The following is a 19866-nucleotide window of genomic DNA, read 5'->3' on the forward strand; positions in this document are numbered from 1 at the left end:
AACCAAAAAAAAAAAATTAAAAACTGGGGAGGGAAGTAAAAAGGGTAGTAGCACAGATGGTTTGGTGGAGGGTGAGTGGAACTGTGCATAGACAGAGGTATAAAACATGTAACCCCTAAATTAAAATAATAAGTAGATTAACAATCAAAAAGGATTTTTGGGTCTTTCATTTTTTTCAGCCAAAGCAGGAGTTCGAGAAACCCATCTGCGTTTTCTGGAGCACAGATGCAGAGGGTGGAAGGTGGGTACCGTCTGGCTGTTCGATCCTTGAAGCTTCGGAGACACATACTGTCTGCAGCTGTAATCGGATGGCGAACCTGGCCATCATCATGGCTTCTAATGAGCTTACGGTCAGTACCGATGTTCTGCACTTGCTCCCAAATTCTATGGGAAAATGTTGAATAACAGCCCCTATGGGCCTCTCACGGTATTGGGTGCTATGAGAGGGAGTCATAGACAGAGTGTGTGCCATGCTCTGCCCTTGGAGAATTCATGGTCTGGATGGGAAACTCAAATTTCAAATGAATGACTCTAAGCAGGTGCCCACATTGCAATCACAGATGTCATTTGCAGAATACCTACCCTGTGTTGAACACTTTAAGTGACTTTAGACGCATTTTATATGGCGGGTGAGAGACTCAGTCGCTTGCCTAGTCACATGAAGCTAGTAATTGGTGGAGATGAGATTCAATTTGGCACAGTCTTGTTTCAAAGGTCTCTTTCCACTGAGCTGTACAAATGTTGCAAAAGATTGTGGTATAGGAATTCAAAGTATTTCAGTGAGACCTGGTGATAGATCAGGAAGGAAATGGAGTATGTGAAGAGCCTTGGAGAGTGAACAGATTTGGTAGAGAGGAAAGGCATCATCATTTGGGCCATGGTGACTATCTTTGCCTCTCCTGCCAGGCCTGGTAGTTTCAATTCCCTGCCAAGGAGGTCTTAAATGCTGTTTAGAACTTAAGAGAATGGGTTCCAGACCAAGACTGAGCTCACAAAATTTCTGGAAACGATGGAAGCATTGAAGTCTTAGGGCTGTAATTGTGATTTTTGGTTTCAAGGTTACCCCTCTGCAACACAGAGGTCAGAAACACCTGCTGTCAGGTGGCCCTGCATCCAGGAAACTAAGACGAGCCAGTCGGCATGCAGTCCGCCCATCACTCACTCTTGCCTGTGAAAAGCTGGTGTCTGCTGCCTCTGTTCTGCCTTCCAAAACTTTCATTCATGCATCTTCTTGGAGAACCTAAATCACACCCAGGATCCTAGCACCAGAAGATTCTGGCAACTATAGTTTGTAGCCGTGGAATGAGGCGTCACTGAGATAAGAGAACTGGTCTCAGCTGAAATAGGTTGAGTAACTTGTCTGAGGAAGTGACTTGTTTGAGGAAGTGATTTCTCTTAAGTCCTAAGTCATATATTCCTCTGAACAGAGCAACGACTGGAATGGGCTCTGATAGAAGCTAATGGATGCCAAAGAGTGATGATGGACAGTATCTAGTTTACTCTGAGTATAAGAGGGTGAAAAGCACCACCTCACCATCCCCAGTTGTTTCTGCCCATACCAGGAGTCTGTTGCGGGGGCAGGGAATATTGGTTCCTCTCTGGGTCTAACAGAGGATCTCTTTTTTGACAGATGGAATTCTCCTTGTTCATCATTAACTACGTGGGCATGATCATCTCTCTGGTGTGTCTCATCTTGGCCATCATCACCTTCCTTCTGTGTCGTGCCATTCGTAACCACAACACCTACCTCCACTTGCACCTCTGCATATGTCTCTTCTTGGCCAAGCTTCTCTTCCTGGCTGCTGTGGACAAGACTGACAACCAGGTCTCACATCCCTCGACTGCCCCCAGCTAGCCCCATCATCCCACCTCCCCCTGCTCATCCTTATTCACATTCCTCTATGCTAGTTCCCACCGCAGTACATTTGCACAAGCTGTGCCCTCTTTACATAGCACTCATCACCCAGATCCTCACCTGCTTGACTCCTTGTGATAGGTCTCAGTTTAAAATCACTTCCTTAATCACATTACATTTTATAGTGGCACCCTTTAAACGACTGGTTCTCCCCTGAGATGAGTCTGCCCTTGTTGGAGATACTTGATGTCTGGAGACATTATTGGTTGTCTCCACTGGGAGGGGCATCTGGTGGCTGCTGTGAAACATCTCACCATGCATAGGCTAGCCCCCCACAACAGAAAGTAATCTGCCAATAGTGTTCCAAATGTCAATAAGTCTACCACTGAGAAAGTCTATATCTTATTGCCCTATTTTGCCTTCTTTCCCAGCACTTCTTTGAAATCCTGTTAATTATTTATTGTTTTACTTGTTGTATATCTACTTCTCCCACTTGACTTTGAGCCTCATGAGAGCAAGAAATTTTGGCAAGACCTTTGTCAACCAGTAGACTCTCAGGGTTTTCCCAAAAGGAACATTAATGACATTTTAGCCAGGATGATCACCCGTGGTGCAGTCACCTCTCTCACTGAAGGATGTTTGGCTTCACAGACTTCTTGAGAACTAAATGCTAGTTGTGTGTCCTGTTGCCATCATTTCTCCAGAGTGGGCAACTCTTCTCTGTAAAAGAGGCACATATAACTGTTTTCAGCTGTGACATCCTGCAGTGTGACTAAACTCCTCTGTCTAAGTGTAAAAGCAGTTGTAGACACTGCATAAAAAGTTGTGGTCATGTGCCAGTGAAAGTCATTTACTAAACAACCAGCCAGCACAGGGGCTGTCTCTAGTGACCCATTCCCCATACCTTCAAACATCCTCTAAAGCAGAGTGACAGATGCTCCATTTCTCCCATGCTTCCCAGGAGACCTCAGTCCCTGGCAAAGTCAGGATGAGCAGTCATCCTACCTCCTGCGGTGAAGAACATCTCTGTGAATATGTGTGGAGTGAGTGAACAGGCCGTGTTTAGGGATCTCCAATTCAAGCAGACCCTCCCTGACCCTCTTCCCCTCAACCTGCTCTGTGGAAGGTAGGGTGGAGGGGGTTCTGAGTGGCATGTTCTTCTCCCCTTCAGATGATCTGTGCCCTCATTGCGGGTTTTCTGCACTACCTTTTCCTCGCCTCCTTCTTCTGGATGCTGGTGGAAGCCGCGATGCTCTTCCTCATGGTCAGGAACTTGAAAGTGGTGAACTACTTCAACTCTCGCAGCATCAAGATGCTGCACCTCTGTGCCATTGGCTATGGGCTCCCGGCGCTGGTGGTGGTGATCTCCGCCAGTGTGCAGCCAAGGGGCTATGGGATGCACAATCGGTGAGTGACACCCTTATCTCACCCTGAAGACCCTGCTGCCAGCGTTTCTGGTGATAACCACATGGATAACAAGAAGAGCAGGAATAGTAGCAGTTGTTGCAATACCCACTTACTGAATCCTTACTGGCGGCCTCAGGATTGCTATGTACAGGAGTGCTCTGTGCAAATCCAAGAGAGATTGTTTGCACTAGTATAGGACGTTACTACAAAAATTGCCAAGTTAGAATGGCAGTGACGTGAACAGTGGGTTTGATTGTATGGTTTAAAAATCATGGACTCTAGGGCCTCCCCGGTGGCACAGCGGTTGAGCGCTGGGTTGCGAAGCTGCCTGCAGCCTTTGCAGTGCCGGTTCGATCCCCGGCTGCTCCCCGGCCACTGGAGGAGGGTCCCACAGGCGCGCAGACCTCTCCTGCCGTCCGCTGCTCCCCTCAGCAGTGTACTTCGGTCCTTCTGCCTGCTCTGCTCCCCGCTCTGGCTCTGGTGAATTCTCTCACCCTCCCGCGCTTCTGACTGTACCCAGTGCTTGTATAAATAAATAAATAAATCTTAAAAAAAAAAAAAAAAAATCATGGACTCTAAAGCCATCTTGTTAGGGCTTGAATCATGGCTCCACTAATTTCTTTTTTAAAAAAAGATTTATTTATTTATGCATACAAGAACCGGGGTACATGCCAGAGATGGTGGGGTGAGAGGATTCACCAGAGACAGAGCGGGGAACAGAACAGGCAGATCTGCTGAAATACACTGCTGAGGGGAGCAGCGGGCAAGACAGGAGAGGTTTGCTGCATCATGTGGGTTGCTCCCTGGCCGGCCGGGGATTGAACTCGGTCTGCAGAGGCTGTGGATTGCTTCATAGTGTGGTGCTCAACCCCTTGCGCCACCAGGGAGGCCCCTGGCTCCACTAATTTCTAACTGCCCTCTTGGGCAAGTGACTTAACCTTTAAATGCTTGCACTGATTATCCATACACTGGGGCTAATGACAATGTCTACTCATAGTGTTTTTGGGAGGTTTAAGTGAGTTGTTATCTGCAAAACATTTAACAGTGTCTGGCACCGAGTAAAATGGTACATATCCTGATCATTATCATTCTTATAATCCTCACCATCATTATTAGCATTGTCTGTTTTCAAGTGAGGAATATTTATCATACGATTTCATGAAAGGTGATTTCAAGTAATATGTGGGAGCGTATGCATTTAAAAATATTTTTGTGTTTATTTTATAGGGCATTAGGAAAAAAACATTGCCAGCATGCCAAACTCATGCTTTCACAGACATGATTCCCTTTATATAAGTCAAAATAGTGAGTTAATTTTGAGAGAAAAATTAGGTGACAGTTAATAAGTAGTATGTGGATAGAGCAGACATGAGCTCACTGTGTTATTTCATTAATCCTATCACAGGCCCTTGAGAAACTGTTGTTATCTTAACTCACAGATGAGGAAATTGAGGCTCAAGGGATGAGAAGTCTTTCTCACCATCACATAGAGAGAAAGGGGCAGTGTAAGAACCTGCATCTGGGTCTTTCCAACGCCAGGGCCCCCTCTTGTCATCCTAGTGCTATAGGCATTTTGCTGAATTGTGTTTGGGGGGGTTAAATATCCAGGGTTCCTCCCTACTTGCTGATGGCTTATATTTCAGGCAAGGTCATGAAATAAGGTGGTGAGGAGAAGCAATTTATATTAAGTGATGACCCATCATAACCTAAATTCTGTACACTTTACAAACATATTACCTTTAGTATTTCTCGACAAAAATCCTGTGTTAGGATTAAGAATCTCATTGTGTACTTTAAAAATAGTGTCCCCTATATTTTGTTCAGTGCACAAACTGTGCTACTGACCCTGAGCCCAATAGTACATAAAATAACAGTTCAATAACTGGTAGCTACGGAGGAAAATTAAGGCTCAGTGCAGTTGCAGAACTGACCATGGTCACATAGCTAGTGTCTGAACTGAGATTGTAACCACATGACCAACGGGTACCCAGGGACCCTATTCTATTAAGGGAAAAGCCCCATTTTTCATGCTCCTTTCATCCTACCCTCCTTCTATTTTTCTTTCCATCCTCCCATGCATTCTTCCTTCCTTTCAGCAAATAACTATGGAATGACTCATCCATGCCAGACTTGGCACCAAATGGTGGGTATTTAGAGATGAACAAACCACTCATGCCCCTCATGGTCTGGGGGAAGGTGGACAATTTGCAAGTAAATAAACAACTGAACAAGATAATTTATGACTGATAGATGACATAAAAACCAGCAAGCTCTGCTAGAGAAGGCGTTAGGAGTAGGTTTAGGATACTTAGCCAAGCACAGTCCGGAGGTGACATTTGAGCTGAGATTTGCCTGAGAGTGTGCCAGGGGAGAGCTCTGAAGGGAGAAGGCATAGGTTTGAGCTGAGAACAAGCTCATCCAGGAACATTTACCCGGAAGAAAGTCTAAAAGGATTGTGTGGTCCATAGAAAACTGTAATGCCACCTGACTCATCATGAGGACACTTATTCCAGTCACTCAGCATTCTCCCCACTAGTGCATTTGTTGGGGTGACTGAGACCTGAGTTAACTGTAGTTAACCTGAGTTAACTGTCAAGACTCTGAGATCAACATGGAGTTCCCCGTTTCTTTTCATAGCTGCTGGCTGAATACAGAGACGGGGTTCATCTGGAGTTTCCTGGGGCCAGTTTGCTCAATCATTGTGGTAAGCAAATTGCTTGGTGCCATGTGTTCTGGGGGAGGAGCAAGCGGTACTGAGGGACCAGGAAGTGCCAGTGAAGACACAAAGCTGAGCTCACCTGCTCCTTTATTCTTTGCTCTGATCCTTTGATTCTTGAGATTTCCAAGTTAGGGTGTATACTGTCTTTGACTTGTAATTTTTTTTCAAGCCAACTTGCAAATCCCCCTGGAGGCACCACAATTTATCCACCCTTTGTATTTCCAAAGGGATGGGTATATCATTCTCTTCTGACTGCAAATGCTAAATGAAAGAATAGGTGAGAAGAAATTAAGAGCATTTGGTGGGGGCAGAGGAAGAAGTGAGGTGAGAGAAGATGGTAGAATGGGGACAAAAGGAAGCTAGGAGAGAATTTTTTTCAGCTGAAGTATAATGGATAAATTGCAATTGTATATATTTAAGATGTAGGAATTGATGTTTTGATGTATATGGATGCTGTGAAATAATGGTCACCATCATCATAGTTTACAGCTCTCCCAAATGCCAAGTTTTGCCCTCTAGACTCCACTCACAAGGTGGTAGGGATCAAATCATGAGTGTGAGATGTTCAGTATAATGCCTGGCATTGGCCAGTGCTCAATAGATATTAGGTGTGAACAATAATGGGAAAATAATAATGCAGTGTTTTTCCTGCCCATTCTTAAATTTTCAAGAATATTTGGCCCTTCTGGAAAAGAAATATTGAATTTCATGCCCCTAGGCAATGGTTTTCAACTGGAACAATTTTGCCCCTTAAAGAAGGGTATATTTTTGGTTGTTACAACCCGGAGGGAGTAATACTGGTATCTAAGTGGGTAGAGGCCAGGGAGACTGGCAAGCACCATACAATGCACAGGACAGCCCTCCACCCACCAACCTCTCCCCCACAAGAATGCTTTGGTTCCAAATGCCAATAGTGCCAATGTGAGAAACCCTTCCCTAAGAAAGCTTGCTTTAAGACCTCCCTGGTGGCGCAGGCGGTTGAGCGCAGCACTGTGAAGCTGTCCGCAGCCTCTGCAGTGCTGGTTCAATCCCCACCGGCCTCGGAGCAACCCACATGGAGAGCAGACCTATCCTGTCTTGCCCGCTGCTCCCCTCAGCAGTGTATTTCAGTCAGTCTGCCCGTTCTGTTCCCCGCTTTGTCTCTGGTGAATCCTCTCACCCTCCTGCATATCTAGACTGTACCCCGCTTCTTGTATAAATAAAAATAAATCTAAAAAAAAAAGAAAGCTTGCTTTAGAAAAGAATAAACCCTCCACTAAAGTTCACAGTGTATGTCCTAAGCCATGGTCTTGATTAGAACTTTCTGGATTCATCCAGTGGAAATTAATGAGGATCACCTAAAGCAAAATAAGCAGAGGCTATTTATTTGGAGATTGCTATAGTTAGGGAGTCAGAGCCTCCTTTTCACCTGCCTCTGTCTGAGACTCATAATCAGGCAGTGCATTTGTGACAGCAGGGCTGGACCTAGAGGGGATGGTGCTCAGTGAAATATGTCAGAAGGAGAAAGACATGTACCGGGTGGTGTCACCTATATGTGGAATATAGAGAAACCAAACTTATAACAGACTAATAAAACCAAACTAACAGACCTAGAAACCTGACTGTAGAGCTGAGGATACAAGATGGGGAGAGCAGGGTGGGGAGGGGGCCCAGTGGACTGTGGTGGAGGATGATGTGGCCTTGGTGGAGGGTGTGGTGTGGTAACACACATCTGAAGGGTGTGACCCTATACCTCTACATCATATACAGTGCTGAAACCCAGTGTTACCTCGATTAAAAACAAGACAAAAAGGGAAAACAAGATCAGGCAGAGGAGTAGGAAAGATTTATAGCGGAAAGCAGGGAGGGCTTAGGCATTGTTGGCCAAGGAGGGAAGACTATACTTGGACTGACTAGAAGCAGGCATTTGTGCTTTGTGATTGTGAGGTGCATCTTTTGCTGCTAAGTTGGAAGTGGGATCCAGAAATCAGGGAGACTGTCAGTTATCAATTGAAACCTGGTCTTTGGGGTTTGACTGCTACAGGGATTATTGCTTGGCTTTTTGGAATGTGGGTGAGTTGTTTTTATAGATGGTCTGGCCGGTGTCTGTCTGTGTATCCAGCCTCTCCATCCCTTGTGCTTGACTTCATAGGTCAATTTCTTCCTTTTAACTTGGACATTGTGGATCCTGAGGCAGAAACTTTCCAGCGTCAATGCTGAAATCTCCACGCTCAGAGACACCAGGTGTGGGCCCGCCTTCCTTTCCTCTCCGCTTCCTTCTTTCTGCAAATGTTCCCGGAGAACCTTTTATATGCCTCATCCTGTGCCCAGGACAAGGTAGCACAGCGTCTACATGGGAACTCAAACACCAGCTCTGCCACTTGCAAACTGTTGGCCTTAGGCAAACTCCTCTGAGACAGTTTTCTCTCTGTTGACAGGGGCTATTAATATTACCCATTTGATGTGGCTTATGAAGTATTTAGCACATTTGCTAAGAGGAGGGAGTGCTTCATATTGTAACTATTAATACATTTCTAAGTCTTCTCTGGTGCATACAAAACCAGAATTGCCCTTTCTATTTTATCTTTATAATTCTTTTTTTCTCTTAATAACATGAATATTTTTCTTTTTAATTAGAATTTATCAACAATGCTTTCCTTTTTATAACATTTCTTTATAAGAACACAATGCAGTTTATTCAAATTATTCCTTATTTATAGACATTTAAGCTGTTTCCAGTTTTTTATACTATTATAAGCAATATTGTCTTGAATACTTTTGTAGGTAAACCTTCTGCATCTCTATAATTATTTAATCACACTGGGAATGAAATTGCCTTAGTTAAAGGATAAGTAGGATTGTAACACTTTTAGTATATTTTACAAGTTTTTTTCAGAAAATTTGTTTCTAAGAGTGCTTTGGCAACCACTGCAATTTATCATTTTGTTGCATTGTTTTGCTGATTTAATGGGTGAAATATATTATCTACTTTAGTTTCATATATATATTATTTCATTTTACAGATGTGGGACTTTTTCATATTCTTATAGGCCATTTATATTTCTTGATTTTACCATTCAGCTAACGTTCATTTTTAAGAACCTACTAAAACCAGATATTTTCTAGGCTTTATTGTTAGTGACTTGATAATATTTTGCTTGTTGCCATGGTTGCAGCCCATCATCCAACCATCTTAAATAACTTTTCTAAAAATTATTCTTAAAAAGTTAATGCAAAAAGGTAAAGCTACATCAGCACATGCAATGGTCAGAAACATTAGGCAGTGAAAAAAGGAAAACATGAAAAGTCATGGCCTCTCTCTTCTAAGACCTCCCAGATGCCCTGATTTATCCTACCCTGAGCAACCATTACCACTCAAGTGGAACTTCCTTCTAGAATATTTCATACCTATATCCACCTTCTTTATATAAATGATAGGAAACTGTCATATCCTCCTGTACTTCTTTCTGTATTGTATGTAGCACATTTCATATTCCTACTTAAGAATAAAAGCAATTAACAGAAATGCTTATTTTGTGCCAGACACTATTCTAAGTACCTTATGAGTCTTGCTATCTTGTTATTCAGACTAGACTAGATAATAAGAACGAACTTATGTTGTAGATATCAATTGTTGTCCCTACATCATGGCGAGGAAGCTGAGACCTGTGAGGCTGAGTTGCTAAGGCCACAGAGTTAGTGGATGGGCCAATAGGAAGTTTGGCCCAGATCCTGTACCTGTAACCCTCACTGTGTTGTCACGCGCCTCTCTTTCTAAAAAATAGTATTACAATCTCACAACTTTGTGCCCAGGTGTGTCTGTAGTCAGTGTCATTCAAGGGCCTCTAGGATCCAACTTCCCTGCATCTAGACTTGGAACTCCACCCCATATGTATTCCCACCCCAGGGTCAGCCTCACATCATTTTGGAAAGCACAGTCCATGAAGACAACAGCCACCTCCCAGAACCTTATCCTCTGCAAATCTTCTCTCCCAGGTTGCTGACATTCAAGGCCTTTGCCCAGCTTTTCATTTTGGGGTGCTCCTGGGTGCTGGGGATTTTCCAGATTGGACCACTAGCCAGTGTCATGGCATACCTGTTCACCATCATCAACAGCCTGCAGGGGGCCTTCATCTTCGTCATTCACTGTCTACTCAGCCGCCAGGTGTGTAGCTGCTGCCCTCCCTGTCTGCGACTCCCCATCCTTCAGGGAACTGTGCCTGGGCTGGGCCCAGATCCTTGCACTTAGGAGTGATTCATCTCCCCGTGGTGTGTCTCCACCTCCAGGTACGGGAAGAATACAAGAGGTGGTTTACCTGCATCGCCAAACCCAGCTCCCAGTCCCAGACCTCGGGGGTCTTATTATCATCCGTTCCCTCCACTTCCAAAACGGTGAGCGTGTGTTTTATGCCGGGCCTGGCCAGCTGGAACTCCTGTCACTTAGCTATACCAAGTACCACCGTGCAGTGAATAGCTACTGTGTGTTCATCTGTATTAGCTCATCTGATAAGATGTGGGGTTCAGGGGTGGGGATTCAGAAGACATGCTTCCTGGTCTTGAACTTCAGCTCTGTCTATTGGTAGTTATGAGACTTAAAAAATATAAAATCATAACTCTTATAGATATAAAATGAGCCATGTTAAGGATTTTATTCTACTCATTAATCAGTGGTGATTAATGAGTGTGGACATGTTGTAACTGTCTCAAAAGAGAATGCAAAGAACAGACGGATGTATGTATTCTATATTATGTACAGATACAATATGTGATGTATACATTGCACACATTATATTTTACACAATGTGTATCATGTATCATGTATATGTTATATATATATTATGTATATATTATGTATCAAGAGAAAACAAAGAACAGACATATGTAGTCTATATTATGTGTAGATACAATACACGATGTAGTCATTGTGTACATTATATAATGTATATTATATAGCATGCATACAGATATTATGTAATATATACATATATGGTCATATAATACATATTTGGCCTTTGCATCCTCTTTTGAGCTAGTTATAATTCTGCCTGTTTCCCTCATTCATAAACACACAGAGCGATAGGATGTATTATACAATTATAAATATACATATGATGGCATATTATAGAACTCCATCATATAAGATACAATGTTATATTTTTATAAAACATTATATTTTTTATAAAAATTTCACACCTTTGTATGTATTTGTCTTTCTTGCTTCTGGAGTGGGAGCTGTCATTGATGAAGTTCAGGGTGACCTCAGTTTACCCTCCATATCTGCCACACTGGGGATAACCCCAGCTAACATTTTAGTGTTTATTTTTCTAGTTTTTGCTGCCAAATTTATCTCCTTTTATATAAGACCCATGACCCATGACATCTGGACTCCCATTGGTACTAATCCTGCCTGATTCTGTGGAAATGCTCTTTTCTCTCTCACAGACTTAAAATCCTTTCTTGCCTTCAAATACTTGATGGAGCAACATTTGAAGAAAAGAGGTGCCTGCTGCAGGAGTCTATTCAGAATTGTCTTTGTGGCTTGAACCAAAGTGCAGGGACCCACTGAGGCTCCTGGGCTTCAGAGCACTGATGGGTTGTCCGATGGCTTCCCGTGATGCTTTCTTGCACTGACAGAGTTTCTGCTCCAGACTACACTTCATCTTCCATGTTCTGCAGCTCTTTGCATTCCAGAGTTCTGTGGAAATGACAGAAATAATGGCATGACCAAGAACACCTGCTTACCTTTTTTTTTTTTTTTTGCTCCTGAATTCATTGAGTGCCCGGGGGTCTCCCTGGCATCTTCTAGGAGCCTGCCATGTAGGCAGCCCTCGGTGAGTGATTGGCCAGCTGAGCCTCCGACAGGGACTCCTTCTGCTTTTAAATAAATAATCTGTAAAACTGTAGAGAGAACCCTGGGGAGAAATAAAGCACACAGGCTACTTTGGCAACTTGCTGAAATGATTGCTGTTGGTAATAGGAGCAGTCTTCGGGATAGACTCCTTACTTTAATGGAGGGTTGCAGCACTTGTTGATAATACTCTTTACAAGGTGTTTTGATTTTCTAAGTTCTTTCAGGGACCTATCTCCTTTCCTTCCCGTGTGTCTTCTGTGTTATATGGCTTTGCCTGGCAGTCAGCTCTGTCCATCGTTAAGTTGGGTGGGGACAATGGGACCCTCCCTAATATTTCCATGCTGATAGCAGAGCTTATATAATGAGAAATGTGTACCATTATACTTGCCGTAAGAAAAATGTCTTCTTCTTGACTTTGGGAATTTGCACGCCTTCCCTTAAAATCTGACTAATTTCTATCATTTCTTTGAGTCTGAGCTTAAGTTATTACTTCCATAAAAGATCAGTCTTTGAATTCCCTGTTGTAGGATTAGATATCACCTTTGTGTGTGTCCTAGGTCTTCCTGCCTTCTAGTTTTGTGTTATAATTTCTCTTTTCTTGGGTGTCTCCAACTTAGACCATGGCCTTCATAAATATAGGGAATTGTATTTTGCAGATTTGCCATAGATATGGTGTAATGCTCTCCCAGCATCACACAGCTGTAGTTGACTGATCTGGGATCTGAGCTCTTGACACAATGCAGCCAACCCATTGACTCAGGTGCTGCAATTTCATTGTTTAAGGCATTGAGTTTCAATAGCAATTTGCTATGAAGCATTATTTGAAGCCATTGCTAACTAATACTGCAACCAATGGTTTGTCAACATTTCACATTTAATTGCAGCAATTTGGAATATAGAAAGAGTAGTAGTTTAGTCTTCATTTTCTCTTAGCTATCAGATCTATAAATTTGACACTGTTTGAATAAAGTTCTTTTGGACAGGAAATGTGTACATGGCTATATCTGTCTCTACAATAGTGTTACATGTTGGTCCAAAATAGTCACCTTACAAGAAATCCTGTAGTTCTACGATAAATGCATAAAGCTGTGATGCTTATAATAGGAATTTTCTTACTCTACACATTTTTTTTTTTTTACTTTAAGCGTGTGTCCACTAGAGGGAGAAGAGAGACTCAGAATAAAACTGGTTCTCAAATCCCACAAATATAAAATGAAATAACTTTGTCTTTTTAAAATTCAAATAACTTACAGGGTTCAAAAAAAGATTCATTCACTTAAGAAATGTACATTGACCATCTACAATGCGCTTCCACCACCCCAACCCCACCCATCCCCAGGACAGTTGAAAAGGATTGAAAAATAGAGAAGTAAGGTTGTTAGAATTTAAAATATTTAAAATTTAAATGTTGTGTTTATCCCCAAGCCATAAGTTATTACAATTTTACTTCCTTGGATTAAATGGAAGCAAAATCATCAATACTGTTTTCAAAATCAATTTCTAAAAAAATATAAATATTAAAAATATATTTTAAACTTTTGTGTAGGGGTGACAATTTTCCCTTTTGCTTCAGGATCTGCTATGACCCAGCTGTGACCCAGGGTAGCACAGATCTTGCATTTGAGTGTTTTGTTTTTCGCAGATTTTCTTGATTTTTAAAAATATTGCATTGATATACAAATATACAAAGAAAAGGATTTAGGTGTTCATTTCCTCTTAGCTACCAGATCTGTAAATTCTGCATATTTGAATAAAGTTCTGGATTACTTATTTTTTCTTGACTACTTAGTTTTTTTGGGTGTCCCTTCAATGTGTGCCTGAGATGAGAGCTTCTCTCCCCACCCCCTAGTCCTGGACCTTGGTTTTTCTCAAGGCAGATTTATAGCTGGCTTTTCAGGAAAGAGGACTATATCCTAGGTGTCCCCTTATTTTAAAACACTGATTATCTGATTAGACACTTCTCCAAAGAAGATGTGTAGATGGCCAACAGATACATTGAAAAAAAATGCTTATTATCACTGAATATTAGAGAAATGCAAATCAAATCCACAATGAGATATCACCTCATATTGTGACAATGGCCCATATAAAGAAAATTATAAAAAACAAGTGTTGGTGAGGGTGTGGATAAAAGGAACTCTCATACACTGTTGATGGGAACGTAAATTGGTGCACACTCCGTGGAAAATATCATGGAGGTTCCTCAAAAAAAAAAAAAAATTAAGAAAAGGACTACCACATGATCCAGTAATTCCCTTTGAAGTATTTACCTGAAGAATATACTAATTTGAAAACATATATGTACCTTTATGTTCATTGCAAAGTGTTCAGTGTTCACAATAGCCAAGGCATGGAAACAACCTAAATGCTCTCTGGAGATGACTAAATAAAGAAATGTGGTAGACATATGATGGACTACTACTCAGCTATAAAAAGGATGAAGTGTTGCCACTTGCAGAAACATGAATGGAACCTGAGGTAATTATGCAAAGCAAAGTAAGTCAGAAAGAGAAAAACGAACAGATCATTTTATTCATGTGTGGAATAAAAAGAAACAAAGCAAGAAAAATAACAAAATACCAACAAAATTAGCTCTTTGACTGGCAACTAAATGGTGATTACCAGAGGGTGAGGGGGCTGTGAGGGATGTATAGAAGGGGTAAATGTCACAGTAGCAAATCATGATAGGATTTTGGCATGGGTGCAGTGTGTTATATACATTCATTGAGATGTGATGGTGTATTCCTGAAACTTGTAAACCAAGGGGACATCAATAAAAGTTTAAAAAACCTTTTATTTCTTTATTTGATTACACAATACTCTATGGAATACGTATCATAGTATATCTAAGTGGAGTTTGCATTATTTCCAACATTTCAGAACCACAAACAACACTAACGAACATCTTCGAGTTAAACTTTAAAGTATTGTGTAAATGTTTTAAAATTTAGTTAAAATGGGAAGAAATTTTTATGTCTTAATTAAAGTTTGGTTGAAGGAAAATGTTTTTAACTGCACAAAAGTTGTCCAACTTCCCTAGACTGTCAAAAAGAAAGCCAGTAGGAATACAGTAATTTGAAGTCCACATAACTTTTCTACTCATAGAAGAGCTTTCTGGCATCAGTTCTAAGTCACCTGGTTGTCTTCCTCCCTTATCTTTTATGTTCCATGTGCCTAAAATGATCAATTTAAAAAATTTCTAATATTCCACATGTTAGATTATGATCAGATGATCATGTGTTTTGCCGCCAGGTACCCTATGAATTCCTTGTCAGATTTACCTTGGTCTTACTATGACCCAGCAGAAGATTAGGCTCACCGATTGAATGAATAATGGTTGTTGAATGAATGCATCAATGGAAGGAAGTGTGTTAATCTACCGTGTAGTCACAGGACACTGTTCTGCTATTCTGTCCCCGAGAACTCCTCTTGCTTTTATAAATAATGCCATGACCTTGAAGATCTCACTCAAATACTTCTTTTTTTAAGTTTTCAATACTAAAATCATTGCTAATACTATTTCTGCAATGACAATAGATGACTTAAGTCAGTTCCCTAAAAGCAGAGCCTGCAATAAGGATTCTGGTGCCCAAGATATATTGAGGAAATATTCTGAGAGGGGAGGAATTGAGGGAAGCAGAATGGGGCGGGAGAGGGAGCTGGACAACGTCATGGTCTCAGCTGGAATTTAGTTTCAACTTGCTCCCATGGTGAGCTCTGGAGTGTGATTTGTGCCTCAGCATTGGTCCAGGGTGAGGCAAGGGACTGGCCTTTTTACATACCCTGTGTCAGTAAGTTATTATTATGTGCTGCTCCCAGGGTAGTGAGGAGGTGTGCAAAAGCTCCTCTTCAACAGTATTGACTACTTTGCCCCATGCTCCTGACCGTCAGTATGAAAAAGAAGGTTGTATTAATTACTTAGATACCAGTTTGAAGATCATTATAATGAGATTTTAAAATGCATTTAAAAAAATGTTCTTAGACATTCCCATAAACCATCTTACTAAAAGACCTTAGAGATTGTTTGCCATTATCATTCTGCTTTACTGAACCTGAAATGCAATGCTTTTATATTACCAGAGTGACTTACAATTTTTTTACTTATGTTTATTTTTTTGACATGGTAATTATTTGAAGTGTTTCTTTGCAATATTACAGTGAAATGAAACATATGATAGATTTCATTTTTATTCAAATAACATTTGAAACCAGAGATTTCTTGAATATATTAAGGCATGTGCTTAAACACTTGTATGTGTTTATACGCAATGTGTTCAAGCATTTTTATGATTTTGCCAAAGCATATTTAATCAGTAAAAGAATTTTATTTTGTTTTAAAGCTCAGCTTTTAATTAAGTGCATTTTAGCTACCTCCCAAATATACCTTAATAAAGTCCTTTGATCTTAAAAAATATAAAAAACATCAGAAGGTGATAAGTTTTTTCCCTATTTTAAAATTAGTCTTTATATATTTTGCTATGTCACTTGTGTGACCTTGCTTCATAAATTATTCCCAACTTTGATAATTATCCATTTAAAAATTTATTTTATAATTATTCCTATTATTTTTTAAGTATCCATATGTAATATAATATAAATATAAATTATTTATTTTATAATTATCCATTTTAATATCATTATCCATCCAAGTGAATTTGGAACATCCCAAAGGCATCTGTCTGTGCTACAAATACGAGGTGGCTCAATTTACATATCTAGCTTTTTGACCACAGTTATTCAGATTCTCTTTCTTCCTCTTTTCCCTATTTCTCAGAAAAAAAATCCTTCCTCAAAAGTTTGTGGGTGTTGCTGAACTAGTATGAGATAATCTTCTCAGATGTCTTTCTCCCGACTTTCTCTTCTTGGCCCTCCTCGAAGCTCCTCAGGCACCTTATCAAACATGCCCCCCTCAGCACAACCAGCTTCACCCAGGGCCTGACACCCACAGAACACTGAGTCATCCTTCTCCTGTGAGAAGGAGGCTCTGTCCCCTGTGTGGGTCTGCTCTTTCCTCCTGGGCCCCAGAGCTGCTGCCCTTGGGCGCAGTCACATCTGCGCCTTGGGGGCCTCGAAGTAGCCACATCCACACCACGCCTCTCTTCACTTGGGGGCCTCCAAGTAGCCACTTCCATCTGCTGAACACACTGGCACTCTCTGCCCTCTGTCTCTGCTCTCTTTTCCTCCCAGTGGAAACTTCTCAAAACCTCAATGCCCATGAACCCCTGCAGGTAGGTGTCATGGAGTGATGTTAGAGTGTATCCCACTTATTTGCCAGAAGCATTTACATTCTTCCTTTGGTTTAGCCCAAACACCCTGTGAGACAGAGAGGGGAACACCCAGAAAGAAGGCTTGGAGATGTTAAGGAATTTTCACAAGTCATTCAATCACCCAAGGGATATTTTAAAATTACTGACTCTCTAGAAGCTGGGGTGATGACACATATGAGGCATTGCTGGCCAAGAAACAATCAGGCACAGCATTATTAAGAAAGCACAGGGTCATGATCCTGGCCACAGGATCATGAGGCAGTCCCAAGGCCTGCCCCTCGGGGTCAGGGGTAGGGAACTCTAGTGAGTGAAGTAGTGATCTGAACTTGGGTCATTTCTTTTGAAATGTTTGCATTGGGTCTTAGGTCCTTTTTTTTTTTTTTCCCAAACGATTGGTTGGCAAGAATCTTCCCACAGAAAGCTGCAGTGACGTGTCTTTTGTAACAGTTAGTAGATGGTCTCCAGTTTCTTTCCCAGTGGCCAAGAAGGAGAAAATGTGGAGTTGCTGTTCTTTCATAATCACAGATACAGAGAAAGTAGAGAGCTGTTGAGTCAGGCTGCTCTCAGGAAATCACCTAGCGTTCTCAACATGGCTGTTGGAGGCAAGATGGAATCTGTTGGATACAAAGTAGATTTCACAAATTACCTTCTCTTTTCTTTCATGGAACTTAACATTATAATGGTGGGGGGGGACCTAGTAAGTAAATCCAAATGGGTTGGAGGTCTTCCCTTGGCTCCTCCAAATCTACTCAGTGTGTTCCTGGAATACTGACATTGTTGGACTATAACAATGGAGTTTTTTGACCTCATTGGCTGATGGGACTCACTGGTAGGACCAGGGGAACTCAATGGACCATGGTGTCTCGGTGGTGAGTGTGATGTAGTAACAGCACCTGGAGGGGGACATCCTATACTTCTCATAAACAGCAGTGTAAATTGATGTTATAGCAAAAAATAAAATACCAAAATATACCAATGTTATGGCAAAAAACCCAAATACACTGTAAAAGAGGAGAATGAGGTCAGCTTATTAGTTCTTTTAGTCCCTTGCATGAAGACCAGAGCACCATGGTCTCATGCACCAAGTCTCAGCAATTACAATTTCTTATTTTGTGCATTCTGATATTCTCTCAGTAGCATTCTATTTAATTTTTAACCACCTCCAACCCATCCTGTGTTTTTAATTCCACTTAAAATAAAAAGAGAAAATTTAGAAAGCTTCAGTATCAAAATTTTTGAAATGAACATCCATATATGTTTTTTATTGAGTAACATGAATTGCAACGTTGTGTGTGATTCAGAAGCAGAGGCTCATACCTCTTCAGACACATGTCCTTCCATAAATTTTTTGCATGCGTTATACCATGTCCTGTTCTCCCCACCAGCATTTTATATGTTTAGAGATAAAATAAAAAGCACTGTTGTCTGAATTGTATAGAAAAGCATGCCCAGCAAAATCCTTGGGAAGGGCCATGATTTTGTCAAAATCAACACAGGGTTAACCCAGGTTCCTTGTTGAGTGGGACCAGTAATTATTTATTGTTTCTTTTTTTTCCCAATAAATTGAAAATCACATACACTTTACCATGTCAACCATTCAGTAACCTTTAGAACAGTCAAAATGTTGTGTGACCATCAGTGTGGGGTCCTGCTCTCAGCTGTCTCAGGTACTAAGCACATGTGGCACAGAGGCATGTTTGACACAGAAGGGACAGTATATTCCAGGCTTCCAGTGCGCTGGGTGCAGACAAGCATTTGCGTGAGTTGATAAACTAGGTGAGGTATAGGCTACCGGCTCTGTTAGGAAAGAGACACTGGGTTCCGCTGGATTCTCAGGTCTGATTCTTCAACGTGGAACATTTTCACTATATTTCCTCTGCCAAATGCTACCGTTTCCAGATGTGGGAAGCTTTCTGAGAAATAATTGTTTTCTTTAAAAAGCTGGCAAAGAAGGAAGTGGTGTTTGCGTTTCGTGCTTCTAGCCTGCATGTTGGTAAAAGAATGGTGTTTCCTTCTTGAATGTGGTTCCTCTTCTGTGACAGTTAAGAAAGCTTTGGCAGGCCTCCCTGGTGGTGCAAGGGGTTAAGCACCGTGCTATGAAGCAATCTGCAGGCTCTGCAGCATGAATTCGATCCCTGGCCAACCAGGGAGCAACCCACATGGCGCAGCAGACCTCTCCTGTCATGCCTGCTGCTCCCCTCAGCAGTGTGTTTCAGCAGTCTGCCTGTTCTGTTCCCTGCTCTGTCTCTGGTGGATCCTCTCACTCCCCCACAACTCTGGCCTGTGCACCAGTTCTTGTATGCATAAATAAATTAAAAAAACAAAATAAAGGCTTGGCTTCTTACTAGAATGGATAGAGCTGACATAGGGCCAGGTGCATTACCTGGAGACTTGGCAAGAAGCAGCTTCCCAGTCAAATGGGTTAAATGAAGAGGGTATAGTAAAGACACCATTTATACAGGTGTGAGTAGGTCAGGGGGCTCTGAACCCAATTCCTGTGTGTGTGTGTACGCGTAAGTGCTTCCACACACCAAACCATTCTCCAACACCAGCTGTGTGCTGTACGATTCAACTCAATTCTGATGCTGTCTACCCAGAGACAGTGCCAGATCCATGGATTAAAGGCTCAGTCTCACAAGCCTGTCTCTTTCTCCCCCTCACCTTCTCCACTTCAGATGACAGTCCCAAAGCCAAGTGATCCCCCGTGCTTCTGACTGACTGACATGGACCAGAGATTCCCATGACCTCCTCCTCGGCTTTGATTAATTTGCCAGGGCAGCTCATGGAA

The 19866-nt window shown here is 41.7% G+C and overlaps 1 protein-coding gene across 1 annotated transcript in view; it reads left to right on the top strand.

Moving 5' to 3' along the window:
* Positions 1 to 19866, top strand: part of ADGRE1 (adhesion G protein-coupled receptor E1) — a gene marked incomplete at both ends in the record, with an annotated part of 43811 nt that overhangs the window by 23658 nt on the left and 287 nt on the right. Inside the window, 8 exons of the mRNA XM_084249809.1 lie at positions 180 to 350; positions 1631 to 1825; positions 3027 to 3262; positions 5900 to 5966; positions 8113 to 8204; positions 9957 to 10125; positions 10248 to 10352; positions 16999 to 17039. Of these exons, the coding sequence (XP_084105935.1) occupies positions 180 to 350; positions 1631 to 1825; positions 3027 to 3262; positions 5900 to 5966; positions 8113 to 8204; positions 9957 to 10125; positions 10248 to 10352; positions 16999 to 17039 (1076 nt within the window). The remainder of the gene's footprint in view (positions 1 to 179; positions 351 to 1630; positions 1826 to 3026; positions 3263 to 5899; positions 5967 to 8112; positions 8205 to 9956; positions 10126 to 10247; positions 10353 to 16998; positions 17040 to 19866) is intronic.

Source organism: Talpa europaea, assembly GCF_964194135.1.
Source record: "Talpa europaea genome assembly, chromosome: 12".
Lineage (NCBI taxonomy): Eukaryota > Metazoa > Chordata > Mammalia > Eulipotyphla > Talpidae > Talpa > Talpa europaea.